Raw genomic sequence first — 17,717 nt, 5'->3', positions numbered from 1 at the left:
TGTGCCAGTGAAAATCAAAGAAGCCATTATGAGGCTGAGAAACAAGAATAAAACACGGAGGCATCACCCAAACCTTAAGATTAACAAAATCAACAATTTGGAACATCAAAAAAATATGGAGGTTACACTGCAAGTGCAAAGCACAGAAATCTGAAATCCACAGAAAGGATGGCCAGATTAGTTTGGCCAGAAGTATTTAAATGAACCTGCAGAATTCTGGAATAAGGTCTTGTGGACAGATGAGACTAAGATTAACCTGCAACAGAGTGATGACAAAAGCAAAGTGTGGAGACATAAAGGAACTGCCCATGATCCTAAGCAAACCACCTTTGCCATGGTTTGCATCTTGCAGTGTCACCTCTGTATTTCTGTTCATGGTCTTCTGTGGGTAGTAGTCATTGTACACTGCCTCCTAAAGATGTTTCTGATCTGTTGGACAAGCATTTAGCTATTTTTCTTCACTATGATGGGAATTCTTCTGTCATCAGCAGTGGAGATCTTGGAATACCAGTCCCTTTGCAATTACTGAGCTCATTAATATACTTTCTTTTTTTTTGGAAAATTTTGTAATTTTACAGACTCAAACTTTATAAACAACATAGGGGATCACTCCTCCGCTTTTACAGATCAGTTTATATTGAGCCTTTATTTTCCTCCTTCTCAATCCAACATTTACAAAGAAAGGCATATCAGTTTCTCAAGATAACAGTGGAAATACACTTAGAAAAGAAGAAGAAGTGGGGGGGGGGAAGGGGTGCAGGTCAGGCCTCTAACTTATTTCCTAATTCCTGACATTTCTGGGCTTGTGTGAGCCTATTGTATGGACCTATTATCCATTATTTCCTTTTGAGAGAAGCATTAGGAGGGTTAATCACACTTACGCCTCAATATAACGCGTTTGGCTGCCGTACCTTAACAAATGTGTCATGTCTCCCTCTCAAATTATAGGTAATTTTCTCCAGGGAAAAACAGCTCTGAATCTCCATGTTCCATTGTGTTATGCTTAGGTGAGAGTCAGATTTTCAGGCAGCCATTATGCATCTCCTGGCCACTGCCAGGACAACTTTTACAAATTGAATTTGGTGTTTGGACAACCTTGGACTCGCATCCATAATATCCCCCAACAGGAACAGCTGTAGATAGTCTACCCCTGTAATTTTTTCCAAACTTTTCACCAGTTCTACCCAGCAGGGTCTTGCCTTGGCACATAGCCACGATGAATATATAACAGTTCCTGTCTCTATGCCGCATCTAAAACACATTTCTGAGATTTATGGGTTAACCTTATACAATTTTTGCCACATAAGATATAGCTAGTGCAAGATATTGTATTGCACCAGCTTATATCTGGCGTTAACAACTGCTGTCATTCAAAAATTGTCCCTAAATCTGACTTCCATTTTTGCCTCGATTTATGGAGACCTGGTTTTGGACTCTTGTTTTGAAACAAGAGATGCGTAGCAGAGAGATGAAGTTATGTATGATCCTCCATGTCACTACACAACAGCAGGGCCATTGTTGGGTATAACTTGTTTCTCAAAAAAATCTTAATTGAAGATAGCAGATGATCTTATTTGATAAATCAATTTTATTTTTAATTGCTCAAATGACGAGTTGTCCCTTCTCGTAACAGTCCTCGATACACCTGATCCCTTTCTGGCACCAAGTGTCCAGGATCTTATTATCCATGGACATAGGAATTAATTCTGGGTTGAGGACATTTTGGAGGACAGTCCTACTTTTAATTCAATAGTCTAGTTTATCTCTTCCCATACTTTGATTATGTGCTGGCTTTTTTGAGTTATTAATTTAGTATCCCATTTATATATAATTTTTCCTGCTATCTTCTCCCCTACCATATGTAGACTGGTTTGTTCCCAGGAGGGTATACTGTCTTCCTTAAAGAATGATGCAATAAACCTCGACTCGGCTGCCCAATAGTATATTTTTTTTAAAGGCCCTCCCTGACTGAAATCCCAAGTCAATTTCTCCATTGAGGCTCTGGCTACCTTATTTCCTCCAAATAAACTGTCTGACACATCTGTTAAGAGTCTTTTTTTTTTTTTTTTTTTTTTTTTAATTTTTTTATTTTTCACACCATAAATCACATTAGCCATGATATACACTATTTCTTTTCACACATATACAGTGACTTTTTCTCCCCCCCCCCTTTCCTCCCAAACCACCCCCCCACCCCCCCCCTCTCATCCATTTTAGGTATACTATCTAGGTTGCATTAAGCCAGTCAGACAATGTTGTCATTCAACCAAATTACACCAGAAATTCTACTGAGTCCATTCTTTTCTTTCCTTCTCCTTCCATCAACTTAGGTAATGTTTGTCCCCGGTAGGTTTTCGCTATTGTATTTAATGTAAGGCTCCTATACTTGTTCGAATATTTCAATGTTATTTCTTAACCAATATGTTATTTTTTCTAATGGAATACATTTATTCATTTAAATTTGGTAGTTTCTTCCTTTTAATTTGGTTATGTATTCCATTAATATTTAAAGACATATAGTTCAGCGTAGCCCTTTTATATTTTGTTTATCTTCTCTTTCTGTTTTTCCATCATTACCTTTCCTCCTTTTCCATTTCTGTTTTCTTATTTTCAACTCTTTATAAGACAACATTCCTACAACATCTAACATTTTCCTTATTCTCCTATTTCTATCTTATTTATCCCCAATCTCCCCTTCACCTCCTGAGTTGTCCTTTATCCCTTGTCGGACAACCACATCTCCCCTCTCCATTTGGATTTGCGAATCCACTCGCAAGCGTCAACTGATTTTGCAGTGACCGCTATTTCCCCCCACCCCGCCTCCCCCAGAAAAGATTTCACTTTTCATATGTCACAAAGGTCCCTCTTTTAATTCCCTCCTTATTCTCTCTATTCCATTACCTTCCCTTATTAATTCTTGTCTATACTATCCATATTTTCCTCTAAGTACAGATACATTCATGTATGCTCATTGTCTCTATTCACTCTTATACCTCTTTACCTGCATACATATCAATCGTGATCATTTTTACTCTCATTACCCGTCTTCATCCCTCAGTCTATTTTTGTCTTTACCCACATACATATCAGTCGTGATCGTTTTAACTCTCATTACCCGTCTTCCTCCCTCAGTCTATTTTTGTAATTGTTCTGCAAATTTTCGTGCTTCTTCTGGATCCGCGAATAGTCTGTTTTGTTGTCCTGGAATAAATATTTTCAATACCGCTGTATGCTTTAGTATAAATTTATACCCTTTCTTCCATAAAATCGCCTTTGCTGTATTGAACTCTTTTCTCTTCTTTAGGAGTTCAAAACTTATATCTGGATAAATGAAGATTTTTTGCCCTTTATACTCCAGTGGTTTGTTGCCCTCTCTTACTTTTTCCATTGTCTTCTCCAGTACCTTTTCTCTTGTAGTATATCTTAGGAATTTTACTACAATAGATCTTGGTTTTTGTTGTGGTTGTGGTTTAGAGGCCAATACTCTATGTGCCCTTTCTATTTCCATTTCATGCTGTAGTTCTGGACATCCTAGGGTCTTAGGGATCCACTCTTTTATAAACTCCCTCATATTCTTGCCTTCTTCATCTTCCTTAAGGCCCACTATCTTTATGTTATTTCTTCTGTTATGGTTTTCCATTGTATCTATTTTTTGAGCTAGTAGTTCTTGTGTCTCTTTAGTTTTTTTATTAGATTCCTCCAATTTCTTTTTTAAGTCTTCTACCTCCATTTCTGCTGCTACTGCCCGCTCTTCCATCTTGTCCATTTTCTTTCCCATTTCTGTTAAGGTCATCTCCATTTTATTTATTTTCTCTTCTGTGTTGTTTATTCTTTTTCTTAAATCCTTAAATTCCTGTGTTTGCCATTCTCTAAATGATTCCATGTATCCTCTAATAAGAGCAAGTATATCCTTTACCTTGCCTCTCTTTTCTTCTTCTATTTCACCATACTCTTCCTCTTCTTCTTCCTCTGGGTTGGCCATCTGTTGTTTCTTTGTTGCCCTTTCCTCCTCTTCTATCTTGTTTCTATTGTCTTCTGTGGTCTCTTCTTGCTGCAGGTGTTCTGCAGCTGTCGTTGCCGGCTGTGGAGATCGACTCCCCAGCTGGTCCCCCCTCCCGTCAGTGTGTTTTTTTTCATTCGCATCGCGCATGCGCGAAACTTCGCGCATGCGCGGTTGCGCACTTTTGTTCGGCTCTGCGAGCCATTTTTGTAGTCCATTATTTACCGACCTGAGGGAGCGGGTTTCTCTCTCCACAGCGGGCCTCTTCGGACAGGTAAGGCCTTCACCTTTTTCCTCCTTTGTCTTCTCTTCCTCTCTTCTTACCGTTGCTTTCGACTTTTCTTTTTTTGTCGCCATCTTCTTTCCACCTTTATACTCACTTTTGTTTAACTTGTATTTCTGTGCCTTTGTATTTTCTCTTGTTTTTCCCGACTTTTCTGGAGAGGGCTGGAGTTCACCGTCCGGCCACTACTCCATCACGTGACTCCCACCCTCTGTTAAGAGTCTTAAAGAAACTCTGGGGCAATGACATGGGCAAGTACTGAAAAAGGTATTATACTCTTGGCATCATGTTCATTTCAATGCAATTGACCCTGCCCACCAAGTTTGTCCATCTGTGTAGGTCCTCCTCGTTCTTCCTAAGCAGGGGGAGATAATTCGGTTTATATAAATTTTGTAAATTTTTGTCCACCCTTATCCCCAGATATTTAATCTCCTTTTGTGACCACTGGATTTTACTCAAAATCCCCTTTTGTTAGTGGCATTATTGCACTCCTATCATAATTGATTTTGTATCCTGAGATTTTACCATAAGAATGGTCTGTAACCAGGCCAATGGCCCTACCAGCTGTCAAATTTATTGTTGATTTTTGTGTTCTTCCGAGCCCACTCTAAATCCTTTAATTCCTGGATCCCGACAAATGGCTTCTGCTTATGGTTCAATGACTTGTATGAATAGAGCCAAGGACAGTGGACAACCCTACCTTCTGGACCTTGTCAGTGGGAAAGCTAAGGATATTTGCCCATTGGCAACAACCTTGGCCTTGGGTTTATGGTATAAACACTTTATGAATGATTGTCCCAACCTGAATTTTTCCAACATTTTAAACAAGAAGTCCCACTCGAGATGATGTTGGATTAACTTCAGGGACTGTTGAAGGATATGTCTAACTCAGTGTTAATAATTCTGGAATTTTTCAAAAATAGATGAGAGAGCATCACACCAATTAGAAATGTGGATGACTAAATGCACCTTGAATGAAAAGGAGGAGAAGCAAAGAACCCCATAATGGGATTGTGAAAATGTGTTTTCATGCATGTCGGAGTACATTTTTTTCTACTATGCCAAAGAACGCTGCATAAAAATTGATAATAACAAATGTAAACCGTTGATGGAAATTGACTTATTTTATCTCTACCACCCTTAAAGTTTGGATGCTGAAATTATTTAATCTGTCACTTGGGTTTTCATTGTCTGACTTTTACAGTTCAGCACTCACAATGGAGAACACATTTCTTTTGTTTCAAACTGGAGCTTGAAATCTAAATCTTTTGACTTGGATAACAAATTTGCTTGTTCTTTTTTCCTTGTGTATTCAATAATTTGAATACACAAGGATAATCCAATTGTTTATTGTTACATATGAATAACATATTTATTGAGCTCTTTCTTCACAATTCTAGCTCCACCTACCACTCAATTCTCCCTTGCCTGGGAGTGAATTAACCAAGGAGCCATTTCGCTGGGATCAGCGATTGTTTGCCTTAGTCTTGCGTCTTCCTGGATTGATGCCCCTTGAAGCAGAGCAATTGGGTAGTGTGCCATCTGATGAATCTGCCATTACACCCATGTGTGAGGTCACAGGAGGTGAGATCATCCTACATTCAAACATAAATTGAACAATTGTGTTAAATAACACTTAAAATAATTTCACTTTCCTAAAAATTGTGACAGATTTGTGGAAATTTTTAAAAATTCAATTAATTGTGTACTTTGTCTCGCTGTCACTTTGTACAAATTGAAGTTATGTTGGTCAATGAAAGCATGCTTTTGGCTCATGAATTGGGTGCAGGGCAGATCTCAAAGGGGAGGCTTGTTTACGAACTGCAAAACAAAAAATCATTTTTAAAATCTTGTGCAGTATGCAAGTTCACTCTTGAAATCAATCCACAAAAATTTTATAAATTATAGCTAATTACAGTGAGACATGTAGATGGCCATAAATTTGTCTACAAGATTGCAAGAAAGATGAGTTAGTTTAAAACTGCATAAAGAGCAAGTGTATAAAGAAAGAGTAGTGCTTTTTAAATACAAAGATATTAACTTGTACATGGAGATGGAGGATAGTGCTTTTTAAATACAAAGATATTAACTTGTACATGGAGATGGAGGATAGTGCTTTTTAAATACAAAGATATTAACTTGTACATGGAGATGGAGGAAATGGGTCTGATTTGGAATAAAAACCTCTTTTGAAGAGGGGAATGAATGCAGTTTAAGTTAGAGTTGAGGAAGGTGATTTATTAAAGGAGTGGTGAAACCACATGCGGCTGTTTTACATGTAATATATGGCATGTGGAAATATGGCAGCTGGAGGAGATGCCAGCGCTCCTGAAGCTCTTCTTTTCCCCCCCCCCCCCCCCACCCCCAAGCCCTGGTACACTCCAAATCCATGTAACCAGACTAGAGGGTCCCGGGATAGTCACAGCCTATTCTGCATGACAAGGTGAAGGAAGAGGGATTAATGGCCCTGCAAAGGAGTGGAGTGAGCAGCATATGCTGAGTCCGGTTCCCCTTGCCAGTGACAGCGTTCCCGAATAGAACACTTCAGAAACAGAAGGAGGTGTAGTCCATCTGGCCCGTCAAGCCTGCTCTGACATTCAATGAGATCACAGCTGGTCTGGCTGTGGACCCAGCTCAGCCTTGCCCCCCCCCCATAACCCTTAATTCTTCTCCAATGCAAAAATTAATCTTGCTGTATCTTAAATATATTTAATGAGGCAGCCTCTACTACTTCCTTGGACAGAAATTTGCATAGAAAATAGTCAGAATTTCGAATAATATTTGGTATGTGTACTTTATTATTGACACTAATACAGATTAGTTAAAAAATGACATGTGAATAAATATTATGTACGTATTTATTAATACCTGTATTTATAAAATTTTTGAAATAAAATATGCATGTAAGAGTAAAAATGTGTCAATATTTTTTCCTGTCTTGCGGCTCTCAAGCATTTGAAATTTATTGTATTTGGTTCTTGCATTAAGTAAGTTTAGCCACCCTGATCTCTTAGATGGGATAAGCCAAGTAAGAGGAAATATTTTAAGATTTTACATTTTCGGAAGTTGATAAATTAGTAGGCCCAGATGAAATGCATTATAGGCAAATAAAAGCAACAAGGAAGGAAATTGCAGAGTGTGACAATATTTCTCCCTGATGCCAGAAGGAAAAGAATAATTACAGATTGATTAATTTATCTGTGGAAAATTATTCTGAAATCTTTGGCTAGAAAGGTACAGATTAATTGAAGGAAGTCAGCATGGTTTGTTAGTGTTGGTCATGTCTGACAAATCTGATTTATGTTTTTTCTGAGTAGATAACTGTTGTCCATTTGAATTTTGGCAAAGTCCTGCATGGGAGAGTGGAAATTGAATCCAAAATTGACTCATCTTCAGAGATCAAAGTATAATGTTTGGATATTTTTCTAACTGAAAGTTTATTACTATTTTACTACTGGAAAGTTTCCTTCCTGGTCCCATGTTTATGCAATGCATGTTATTGGTTTAGACCAGTGGTTTTCAATGGATTACTTAAGGTGGTATGTGAGTGGAAAGAAAAAGTTTGAAAACCACTGGTTTTTAGACAAATGTAGGTCCATAATAAAGGACTTTTTTGGATGATTTGAAGATTGGCTGTATTACAAACACATTGGAAATTTGCAGGTCAGGTAGCACCAGTGGTGCTACAGTTAACATTTCAGGTTGATGATTTTTGCATGGAGATAACATGAAACCAATGAACAGTTTTGAGTGTTTATAACACAAGGGCTAGTCAGTAATTTTAATTAAGTTGGATGGTGTTTTGCAATGAAATGTGGGTGATAATCCATTGGCGGCCAAGTTAGTGAGAAAGTGGGATCCTGCTGTTCCATCAGTTTTTTTTCAGAGATTGTTTTCACTGTTTCTCCCAGTTACATGATCTGTTATCCCTTGCAGTGATTTGGTCGAGGTTTGATTCTTTATTCCACCCCAGTCAAGTGAGAAAATAAACTTTAGTATTTTTGACAATTTCTTTGCGGTTTTGTTACATCAGGTATAATAACATTTATCCGGACCAAATTTAACATGGCCAGTTTTCTTGGCATATTTTTATGATTGTTTTTAAGCCAAACTATTTCAAGGGATAGTTATTGAGTTGGTTAATTTTTTTTTAAAAATGCACAAGATTTGAAACGAAGTATTTATTACAATTCCTTTGATTGTGTCTGAAATTTCCCAAACTATAGTTCATTTTGATTCTTATTGTGAATGATGTAGGTCGTTCATACTGTGTGTGTACACAGCGGATGTTGCTTCAGTGTCTGGAGTCACTTGTGCAGAAAGTGCAAAGTGGAGTGGTGCTGAACTTTGAGAAAACTGGTCCAGATCCGGCACCTGTTGGCGAAGGTAAGTTGTGTTCCCTCAGCTAATTCCTGTGGCTTATTGATACAAGTTGATGAAAGATATGATAAGTGATGTTTGGGACCTGCCTTTAAAATTTCATTTGGGTGGCTTGGCTTTCAAGAGGAATGGGTGGTTATAATGAAACACAGGAATTTGAATCGGCCATTCAGGTTATGTACGTTATGTCTTTCGTTTTGATTAGTAACTTGACTCTAATTTACTTGCTTAATTACTATAGACCTTGAAATGCTTGACGAACAAAATCTTCCTTCTTGTTCTGAAGTAAAAATGCCCAAGTGGCAGTCTGTTTGGTGGGTGACTTGGCTCCAGAATTAAATGATCCTAGATATAAGGAGGTTGCTGATATCCCCATCTAATTTTGTTACTTGTGGGATAAATGATCTTTTATCCAATTAGAATAACAATCATGAGCTGTGGTGGTGTACATCAAGCTTCAACATTTTTGTAGGTTCTAACAATTTTTTTTCATTGATTTCATTGATTTTGTATAACTATATTGGTCTTCTGATTATAATGTCAGCTACATATAATAAAGGTATATAAAAGCTATTAATGGCACAACTGTCTACTCCCAACTATAATATCTGTTACTTGAGTTTTCATTCACAAAAATGTCTTTAGTCAAGATTATTTTTCAACTAAATTTTGTTAACCTTGTGGTAGAACTAAATTGATGGAAAAATGATGCACAAGTATTTAAGAAATAGGGGCAAGAATAGGTTTTCTGGGCTGTTGATTGATCCTGCTCCACTCTTCAATAAGATCATGGCTGATCTGGTTGTGGTCTCAACTCTACTTAGCTGCCCATTCTCCGCAACCCTTAATTCTTCTGTTGTTTAAATATATACTTATTTGTATCTTAAATACATTTAATGAGGCTGCTCTGCTGCTTCATTGAGTAGAGAATTCCACAGATTCACTATCCTCGGAAGAAGCAGTTATTGTTGGCTTCTGGATTGAACATCTATGCATTTTTGTAGTGAGACAAAAGGAGAAAAAGGTGTGGATAGGTAAATAGTGCTGGGTGAACTTTTTTGTCATCAAAGATGGTCTCTGTGCTGTTCACTTTGCCCCCTTTTGTTGTGAGTCACACTTTGTCCTTGTCAAACATTAATGAAGCAGGTTATGTGGAGCACTGAGCTATTTCTCACAATGTCATGTCAGAAGTATGGCCAACTGGAGGTCTAACCGGAATAGCTTTTGCACTATCAAACTGTGCCCACAAATTGTTCAAATTGGTAAACAGGCTTTGTTCCAGTAATCTGGGTTGGATTTGAAACCAAGACTCAACAAATGAAAGGATGCTATTGATTTTGAGCCTCTTAATTACTTGACTTACTTTGTATGTATTTTGGATAGAAGATGGGAATTTCTTTGTGACAAGATGTTGTATATTGAAGCAAAGAATAATAAATGTTTGTTATCTTCTCTAGATGGGGTTCTTGATGGCCTTAAATCTGCCCCTCAGTTTGGATCACAACTCTGGCACAGTTGTCACAAACTCATCTACGTACGACCCAACCACAAAACTGGTGTTCCAGTTGGACATTGGCCAATCCCTGAATCCTTCTGGCCAGATCAAAACTCCCCAACCCTAGTAAGTTTTTGTTGGTCTACTGTTTTTGAACCTGAAAATAATTTCATATTTAGTATTTGCAAGTATTCAGATATTTCTTTTAAAATTCAAGAGACATGATTCCTTTATTGTCATGTAATAAAATATGTAATAATATACAAAATTGCCTTCTGCCTGCTATAAGGCAGACAAAGAGTTGCCATTAGTGTTGCCGGTGCCCCTTACAGTTAGAGAAAGAGAAGCAAAAGAGAGTCCCTTCAGAATCATCTGAGTTTCGTGGATTCGCTTCCAGTGCTTCTGCAGCTTCAGAGACTCCTGTTCAATTCAAGTTCTAGATCCAAATTTCTGATGTAATCAGGAAGCCTTCAGCACCTGAGGCCCTTTGGGAGCCCTTCTTGCCCTCAGCACTCCCCTGAATCCTACTCTAATACCTGGTTCCCATTAGTAAGTGTCCAGCAGTCCACAGACTGTATCGGTCCTCTGACCTCAGGTCACCCACAGCCTATGTGGGTCCCTCATCTGCTGAGCTCCTGAATTAAATTGAAGGAAAGATGTCATCTTTGGCAATTTTTCAGAATTGTTTGTTACAGAAGAATACTGTCATACTTGGCTATGATAAGCCATTCTGTTTTTGGAACGCATGGCTTAATTGTTTGCAGAAATGCATAAAAGATAGTTATTTAAACTTTGCCAGTAGTTGAAGACAACATTGTCTTAATTGTTCGATTATTTTGTTTGGTTGGATTCTTCAAGCAAAGAATTTCCCAAAATATGTATTATAATATAAAGTTGAGTTGATGTGTTCATTCTGCCAGTAAATATTCAAAATGCATAATATGTGCACCCAGATACTGGAATAACTTAGCTGATGATTGCAACTTGAGATGATTTTGGATATATATGTAAAATTTTCATTACAAATAAATTTTAAATGTTTTATTTTTTTTATTTAGCCACCTCGTAGTGCCCATCCAGTAGTAAAATTTTCTTGTGTTGATTGTGACCCAATGGTTATTGATAAACTGCCTTTTGATAAATACGAGCTGGAGCCTTCACCTTTAACTCAGTATATTCTGGAACGCAAATCTCCACATACCTGCTGGCAGGTAAGGTATCTGGTATGTTTTTTCTTTTAACATATCTACCTTAAAATTGATCTTCAGAGTCATTGATCAATATCTCACTCTAAGATTTTCCTGGTTAATGTTAACAATTATTTAATGTTTTATATATGCTTTTCAAACTGAATGATGCAATTATGAAAAATAATCGTGTTATAATTTTGGTTTATGTTACCAATTAACCAATTATTGTACTAACACAATTTATTGTGGCTGAATGTAGAACTATGTTCCATTGCTTCTCACAGAATTTTTCTTTCCTATCCATCACAACATCAATATCCCACTGCTTAAAATGCCTCTGTTTGGATTCTCGTTGAGAGTGATTGTTTAATTTCCAATTTCAAAATGGTCTCTGAAAATACAGAAAATACAAGAATACCTTAACACCTCTAATATAATTTAGGGTCTTTGACCTGAAATAACTTTCTTTTTGCACAAATTCAGTCTGACCTACTGAGTGTCTCTTGCAAGTTTTATTTCCAGATGTTCAGCAACTGCACTTAAAATTGATTTTTCAGTTAATTGGAACTTAATTTTTTCATGCAATCTTTAATTTTTTATACATTTCAAATATGTATTAAATATTTACAAACAAAAGAAAAAGAAAGATTTCACCCCCTTTTTTCCTTCCCACCCTCACATCCCCACCAATACAAGAATATAATTTTGCATACTGTCATTATTCTTTTTTTCTGGGATATCACATCTTCACATACTTTGAAGGGTGAGGTTTACAATTGGACCCCTACATAATCTACGTATGGTTGCCATATCTTAATGAAGGTGTCATTTATTTTGTGATTTTCTCCATGGGTATACAACTACGCATCTCCCTGGTTCATCGAGCAATAAGTAAGGGAGATTCAGACTAACAAGTGATTGCTGTATATTTCTTGGCCACAGCCAGGACTACCTTAACAAAACTGATTTGAAATTTAGTCAATGTGGTGCTTGCATCCGTAAGGTTGCCCAGAGGTATTGCTCTGGGTTGCATGTGAAGATCACTCCAGTTATTCTTGTTGATGTTTCAGCAATATCATGCCAGAATGATCTTATCATTACACAAGACCATGTAGAATGTAGGAAAGTTCCAATTTCTATGCCACATCTGAAGCTCATTTTCAGATTTTGATTTATGTAGTTTTTGTGGCTCAAGATATAATTGATGTAGAAAATTATATTGAACCAATCCATATCTCGCATTAATTGTTAATGTCATACTGTCCAAACACCAGTCAAACCAGCATTCCTCTGGTATTGTAACATCTAGAACTGTCTCCCAACTCTCCCTCAACCTTTGTAGGCCTTGCTTAACACTTTTGCTTTGGAGAGCAGAATGCATCCTAGTTAGGAATTTGGGTGTATTTCCCAATTGAAGCCTCCCTCCACTTCATTATTTGAGGGCGGGGCCATTGTGGGATCGCATCTCTCTCGCAAGAAGGACCTCAACTGAAGAAAGGAGTAGAAGGTTCCATTCAACAGATTATATTTCTGTTATAGTTGTTCAAAGGACATGTGTAGCCCTTATTCATTGAAATCTTCAATATGTTTAATTCCTTTCTCATACCAAATATTTAAAATTCTATTGCCCAAATTCATGGGCAATAGTTTGTCCTGGCACAATGGTGCTTTTGGTGATATCCCCACTTTTTTCCCAATACTCATTAATCTCATTCCAAATTTTAATTGTGTATTAGAATGGGATTATCTGTTTTTTTTTTGTTACTGACATTCCATTTATAAATGAAAACCTTTGCTGCACTCTCTCTCATTGTATGTAGTCCCATTTGGATCCATGAGGGAGAGTTCTCTTTTTTGAAAAAGGTTGAGAGGAACCTCACCTGGGCTGCTAAATAATATTTTTTTAAATCTGGTAATCTCAATCCTCCCAACCTATATTCCCATGTCAATTTTCATCGCAATCCTAGGCATTTTATTATTCCAAATAAATTGTCTTATGATCATTAAGTATCTTTTAAAAAGTTCTTATGCAAAGAAATTGGCAATGATTGAAAGAAGTATTGCAGTCTCGGCATCACTTTCATTTTCACACAATTAACCATCCTAATTAAGGTAATAGGTAGGTCTTTCCATCTTTGTAAATCCTCCTCCATCTTTCCAAGCAAGGGGAGTTAGTTAAGTTTATATAAATTTTGTAGATTATTATCTAATTATTCCTAAATATTTAATTCCATCCAGTTTCAATTTAAATTGGCTTCCTTTTTGATATCTTTCATAAACAAAATTTGTTAATGGCATAATTTCAGTTTTTTTTAAATCTCTGCAAAGAAGCCACAGAGGTCAAGGGGAAAGCTATAAATGCTGCCAGGGCTGAAAGTATCCAACGTTATATCTTAATTTGCATGTTGCAGAAAATTTAGAAGTTGGTATCCCAGGTAACTACCTTCTGTATGCATTGAGAATAATGCAGAACAATATCAGTTTATTAATGGTTCTGTAAGACCATAAAATACAGGAGCAGAATTAGGTTATCGGTTCAGAATCTGCAGCACCATTCGATCATAGCTGATTTTTTTTTAACCTTAACTCCATTACCATAGAACATTACGGCAAAGAAACAGACCTCTTTGGCCCTTCTAGTCTGTGGCAAACTTTTTTTTGCCTAGTCTTACTGACCTGCACCCAGTCCATAGCTCTCAATACCTCTTCCACATACCTGTCCAAATTCTTTTTAAATGTTAAAATTGAGCCCACATTCACCACTTTAACTGGCAGTTCATTCCACAGTCCCACCACTCTGAGTGAAGAAGTTCTCCCTCATATTCCCCCTAAACTTTTCCTCTTTCACTTTTAACCCATGTCCTCTGGTATATATTTCACCTATCCTCAGTGGAAAAACCCTACCTGCATTTCTCTGCCTATACCCCTCATAATTTTGTGTACCTCTATCAAATCTGCCCTCATTCATCTACATTTCAGGGATTAAAGTCCTAACCTGTTTAACCTTTCCCTGTAACTCAGTTCCTGAAGTCTGGGCAACATCCTAATAAATTATCTTTGCATTCTTTTTATCTTTACTGATATCGTTCCTGTAGTTAGGTGTCCACAATACTCCAAATTTGGCCTCACCTATGTCTTGTACAACTTTACCATAACAACTCAACTCCTTTACTCAGTACTTTGATTTATGAAGACCAATATGCCAAAAGCTCTCTTTCCAATCCTATCCATTTGTGAAGCTACTTTCAGGAAATTATTTATATGTATTCCCAGGTCCGTCTGTTCTACCACACTCCTCTATGCCGTACCATTTACCTTTCATGGTTTGTCCTTAACAATTGTCTGCATTAAATTCCATCTCCCATTCTTCAGCCCATTTTCTATCTGGTCCAGCTTTGAAAACCTTCTTTATTGTCTTCAACACCTCCAATCTTAGTGTCATCTGCAAACTTGATGATATAATTAATCACATTACCATCTAGATCATGATATTGATGTCAAACAAGAATGGTCCAAGCACTGATCCTTGAGACACACCACTAGTCACAGGCCTCCAGACTGAGAAGCACTACCACTACTCTCTGGATTCTCCCATCCAGCCAATATAGAATCCAGTTTGCTACTTCACAATGAATACCAAGTGTCTGAACCTTCCTGACTAACATTCCTTTTATGATCTTGTTAAAGGCAGTACTAAAATCCATGTACACAACATCCTTTCCCTCATCAACTTTCCTTGTAACTTTAAAACTCTTAAGATTGGTTAAACATTACCTACTGCACACAAAGCAATGTTGTCTATCCCTAATCAGTCCCTGGCTATCCAAATATATCTAATCTCTTGGAACACCTTCCAATAATTTACCTAATACTGACATCAGGCTTACTGGCCTATCATTTCCAGGGTTCCCTCAATTCCTCTGGCACCACACCTGTGGCTAAAGATATTGTAAATATTTCCACTACAGCCCCTGCAATTTCTACCCTAGCCTCCCTTAAGGTCTGAGGGAATATTTTGTCTGGCCCTGGGAATTTTTCCACTCTTATTTGCTTTGAGAGCAGGCACTTGCTCCTCTTTAATTTGTATAGGTTCCTTGACCTCACTGCTTGTTTTCCTTACTTTCTTCGACACTGCCAGTTTCCTGAGTGAATGCTGATGGGCAAAAAAAAATTCAAGGTTTTCCCCATTGCTTTTGGCTCCAGCTGACCACTCTGATCTTCAAGTGGATCAATTTTATCCTTTACTACCCTTTTGCTCTTAATATACCTGTAGAAACCCTTGGGATTTTTCTTCATATTGTCTGCCAAAGCAACCTCTTGTCTTTTAGCCCTCCTCATTTAATTCTTGAGGGTTTTCTTGCATTTTTTATGCTCAAGTACCTCATTTACTCCAATAGGTGCCTGCACCTATTCTAACCATGCCTGCTAACTTTGCTTTTAATCCTGACAGGAACATACAAACTCTGTACTCTCAAAATTTCACCTTTTGAAGGTCATAATTACCTCACACATCCTTGCCTGAGAACAACTTATCCTAATCCATGCATTATAGATACTTATTTTCTCAAAATGAGCCTTTCTCCAATTTAGAATCTCAACCTGAAGCCCTTCTATAATTAACTTGAAGCTAATGGCCTTATGATCACTTGACCCAAAATGTTCCCTTACACATACTTCTGTTACCTGTCCTGTTTTGTTCCCTAATAGGACTATGCACTCTCTAGTTGGTACTTCTATGTTCATCTAGAAAACTTTCTTGACAAACTCCAACCCATTCAGCTCTTTTACAGTAAGAATTCCAGTCAATAATGTGGAAAGTTAAAATCTCCTTTTTTTTAAAAAGCGAAGAAAATTCGGGCAAAAGCAATGGCTTGGATTTTTCTACCTTTAGCCCACAGAGTAAATTTTATGATTGATTCTGGACCAAACAAGATGCTCCCCACAGAGGTGGAGAGTCCATTTTGTGGCTTGAATGTTTTGTTCTTGAAACTCTCCTGTACAATTTTCATTGTTGGTGATCTGAAGCTAAAAGGTTTTTTAAAAATATTTCTGATTGCCCACAAAGTTTTGAGATTCAAACCTAAGTCAAAAATAGGAAAAAAAAATGCTTAGTTTATTTTTCATTTTCTGCCACACAGTATTAAAGTTTTGGTAGTGCAGGATCTGATGACTAATTTCTAGCTCATCCTTTTTCTCACATAAGATTCACTTCTATCACTCATAGATAAATGGCAGCCACAAAGTTGCTGGAATTGCTTGGACTGTAATTTTGGTACTTTCTGGAGCAAATTTCAGACCACGATAATAGATTTTCTTTATATAGCTAAGGGGAAACTGGCCATCTTATGTCAAAAAGGCAATGAATCGTATATGACCATGTCTGACTCCAGTGGAAATTCAGAAGAAGAATGAACGAGGAGGGGCTGTGTTTGTGTATGGGATTATCAGGAGGTTTGATAAAATTCACAAGTTCTGCACATAGAATTATGATTTTTTAAATGACATGGTGGAATTTGGAGGCTGCCTGCAAATAGCAGTAATGACATCTTTTCTGACTGGAATATGGAACCAAATATACTCCAGAAATCTGTTCTGTTTGATTTTAATCTGTTTCCTCACCCTGACAAAAGGATTAGATTAATTTAGACTTAGCCATACAGCACTTTAATAAGCCAATATGGCCTTACGAGTGTTTGCCACCCAATTTACACTCCATTAACCTACACACTAGTAGATTTTTGAAGGGTCGAGGAAACTGGAGCCCCTGGAGAAAACCCATGGGGCATTGGGAGAATGTACAAACTCCTTAAAGACAGCACGGGATTCGAACCCAGGTCTGGTCCCAATCACTGGCACTGTCAAGGTGTTGTGCTAACTGCTATGCCAACCATGCTGCCCTTTTCATTTTCATTTGAAAATGAAATTTTCAGATTTTAGAAAATAGCTTTTGAATATTTGCTTTTTGAATACTTAATTTGCCATTGGTCATTACCTTTGTTTTAATCTGAACTTAATTTTGAATTGCAGCTCCCTGGCAATTAAAAGGCCATAGCCTTTCGGATTATTGTACCTTTGTAAGAAATGAATTGCTTTGTGAAAGTATTTGGTCCTTTGTATCTACGAAGCATATTGAAGCATTATCCAGTTAGTTTCCTTACACTCCTTGGAAACCAGGATATAGATATTTTCCTTTAAAGCTCATAATTCCCATTTATAAGCTTCTGTTATGTGAGCCACTATTTTTGAGTGTGCGAAGGATGAAGGATCAACTTCTCTATATGCTATTGCCGTTTACTCATTCTGTTCCTTGTTGCAAGCTACCACTTGCTTCCACATAATTATGTGTGCCTTCAAACTTAACTGTACTCT

General features: G+C 37.3%; 1 protein-coding gene across 5 annotated transcripts in view; it reads left to right on the top strand.

Moving 5' to 3' along the window:
* Positions 1-17,717, top strand: part of LOC138738799 (integrator complex subunit 6-like) — a 73,169-nt gene that overhangs the window by 29,299 nt on the left and 26,153 nt on the right. For 4 of the 5 annotated variants that reach the window (XR_011341771.1, XM_069889733.1, XM_069889732.1 and 1 more), the window contains 4 exons: positions 5,684-5,867; positions 8,541-8,669; positions 10,121-10,284; positions 11,217-11,369. Coding sequence is in view for 3 of the 5 variants with exons in the window: in XM_069889733.1 (XP_069745834.1) it covers positions 5,684-5,867; positions 8,541-8,669; positions 10,121-10,284; positions 11,217-11,369 (630 nt within the window). In the remaining 2 variants the exon portion in view is untranslated. Of the gene's footprint in view, positions 1-5,683; positions 5,868-8,540; positions 8,670-10,120; positions 10,285-11,216; positions 11,370-17,717 lie in introns of those variants that run through there. The other variant, XR_011341772.1, reaches the window with a different exon arrangement.

The sequence above is a fragment of the Narcine bancroftii genome, chromosome 7 (assembly GCF_036971445.1).
Source record: "Narcine bancroftii isolate sNarBan1 chromosome 7, sNarBan1.hap1, whole genome shotgun sequence".
Classification (NCBI taxonomy): domain Eukaryota; kingdom Metazoa; phylum Chordata; class Chondrichthyes; order Torpediniformes; family Narcinidae; genus Narcine; species Narcine bancroftii.
This window is presented reverse-complemented; position numbering and strand designations above follow the sequence as displayed.